The sequence below is a fragment of the Chinchilla lanigera genome, unplaced genomic scaffold (assembly GCF_000276665.1).
Source record: "Chinchilla lanigera isolate Chin_1 unplaced genomic scaffold, ChiLan1.0 scaffold00008, whole genome shotgun sequence".
Taxonomy (NCBI): Eukaryota; Metazoa; Chordata; class Mammalia; order Rodentia; family Chinchillidae; genus Chinchilla; species Chinchilla lanigera.
In genome coordinates, this window is record NW_004955409.1 from 10,973,810 (window position 1) to 10,976,270 (window position 2,461).

Genomic DNA, 2,461 nt, shown 5'->3' on the forward strand with positions numbered 1-2,461 from the left:
GTTGCTAGGCAGCCTGCTAAAGAGGATTACAAGAGTCAGGTCCGATTAGCAGGAGCGGTGTAGGAGGGGAAAGAATGCTGGGTTTTGAGCCAGCAGACATGGGTCCTAGTCCTAGGCTGGCTTGTGAGTCTTCACTTTATTTAACAGACATTTCTTAATTTCTCCTGAGCTGAGTAGGCATTGCAGCAGACACTGAATGTGACAACATCCCTGCCCTCTAGGGGCACTAGCGGTGGTAAGGGAGACATGTAGAGATCGAGAGTTATAGGAGATGTGGGTGATAGGAGATTTGATCTCACGGCAAGTACCGGCACAGGGAAGCAAGAAGAGCCTGTGGTTTCCAGGAAAGCCTCCTGAAGGAGGAACTTCGATTCAAGTCTTGCAGGATGAATGGATGCTGGCTTTTGATTCACTGGTTATCTCTGTGTAGTAAAGGGGCTGGTACATAATGATGCTCTACATCATGAAACAGGACGTTGCATTTGAAAGCTAACGTCTCAGCTGAAGGGTGGTACGGCAAGAGATGAAGTTAGAGAGGTAGATAGTGCCAGCTTGCAGAGGACTTTAGAGCAATATAAGTTAGGGGTGAAGGGTAGAGGGTTAGAGATTAGATTGAACTGAGTTCAAATCTCAGCTCTGGTGCCTTCCAGACAAGTGACAATGCATAACTTTTAATCTCTCCAAGCCCTAGAGCCCTTAAACAGTGTTTCACTGTTTCCATTACCCATTGCTGCACACACAAAAAATACCCCTAAATACAGGGGCTTAAAACAACACACGTTTATTAATTCTTAGTTAGCTGGGTCCTCGCCTTCAGAGTCTCTCAGAAGGCTGCAATCAGAGGCACCCGGGCTGAGGTCAAGACTCCGCTGGAGAGAGAACTGCTTCTCAGCTCGCTTGCAAGGTTGTTGGCAGAGTTCAATTCCTGGCTGGCTGCTGGCCCGAGGCTGCCCTCAGTTCTCTGCTATGTGCGCCTTCCTAACAGAACATCTGGCTTCGTCAGAGTCAGTGAATGTCTGCTAGCAAGACAGAAGGCACAGTCTTATGTGGGCCGGGTCACTGAAGTGACTGCTCAGTGCTAGCGCCGCTCTCTTACTGCTGGATTGTGTGAGGGTCAGCCACGCTCCCAGGGCAAGGCTGGCACAGGCAGTGACACCATGAGCTCTCGCGAGACCCTCTCGCAGCCGACCAGCACCCCTAATGTATGTCTTTGAGCCTTCATTTCCTCTTCGGTAAAATGAAAATACCTGACCCGAGAAAAAAGTGGGAAAATACATGTGCAAGCACAGATAGATTTTTGTAAAAGCAAATTTACCACTCTCTATAGTCTGAGAAAGCAGACTGCCTTGGGCCAACTTTCCATCTTATGTTGACTCTGCGTCTGAGTCCGATGATGTCTTCAAGGGCTTCAGTATTTTGTCCTTGTGGGTCCACCAGGGTGTGTATAGCTGGAATAAGCACCTACAAAGAGAAATTTGTCTTTCCAGACAGAGTCCCTTCAAGAGTTTCCCAGGGTTTGCCTTTGCTTTGCTTTCAAAATACCTTTGCTGGTAAGGAACCCATGGGGGGCGGGTGTCCTGAGAGGGAAAACAGACTACCTGGTAAATTTCAAACCCTTGATAATAAAATGGTAGTAAAATCTCTTCCGACTCCCGAGGCTTCGAAAAGGGGATGTTTATGGCGGATGGGGTGCCCCGCACCCGCACAGCTGCTTTCCGGGTCGCGCGGGTCCCAGTCCTGCTGGGCAGCTCAGGTTACCCGCTGGGCGGCCGCCTTCCAGAGCCGCTCCGAGGGCCGCAGGCGCCAGGCCAAAGGCCAGATCCCCGCTCCCAGGTGCGGCTTGGTGCCACACGGGACGCCTCAGCCCACACCCCAAACCAAACACACTGCACCCCGTCGGATTCGCAGACTTCCCCAGAGCGATCTCCCCGCCCCTGGAGGTACTGATCCGGACAGGCGGGCCCTGCACTGCAGAGCGGCCGAGTCCTCCACGTGGACCCTGCACTGGGACTCCGAGCTTAGGGTTCAGCCCCAGGGAATGCACGACAGTGCTCCTCTTTCCCAGGGCGTGGCCTCAGGGTCAAGGGGTGTCCGGCACCCCATGGCAGGACGTAAACCTCTCGCTGCACCCCACCACACGCCCGCGCTCTGCCTGCCTGGCGCGCATGTCGCGCCCTGGGTCCTCGCCGGCCGTTTGGTCCCGGAGGCGGGGACCCCGGGGCACCCTCGACAGGGGACCCCGGGAGCTCTCAGGGAGCGCAGGACGAGCGCAGGGAGCAGCGGGGCAGCGGCTTAGAAAACGTAATGAGAACCAGATGTGGCGGGCGCAGCGCAACTTTCTCAGAGTTCGCGATTGGTCCCTGGCCGAGGGCGGCAGCCAATCGGCGCGCGGGGCGGGCCCGCGGGGACCCAGGTTCGAGGCCGGTGGGGCTGGCCCGGGCGCGCGGTGGTGGGGCAGCCC

The 2,461-nt window shown here is 55.4% G+C and overlaps 1 protein-coding gene across 1 annotated transcript in view; it reads left to right on the forward strand.

The window, feature by feature from the left end:
- Nucleotides 1-2,304: 2,304 nt before the first annotated feature.
- Nid2 (nidogen 2 (osteonidogen)) overlaps nucleotides 2,305-2,461 on the forward strand; it is a 58,587-nt gene continuing 58,430 nt past the window's right edge. Inside the window, exon 1 of the mRNA XM_005377155.2 lies at nucleotides 2,305-2,413. Within this exon, the coding sequence (XP_005377212.1) occupies nucleotides 2,305-2,413 (109 nt within the window). The remainder of the gene's footprint in view (nucleotides 2,414-2,461) is intronic.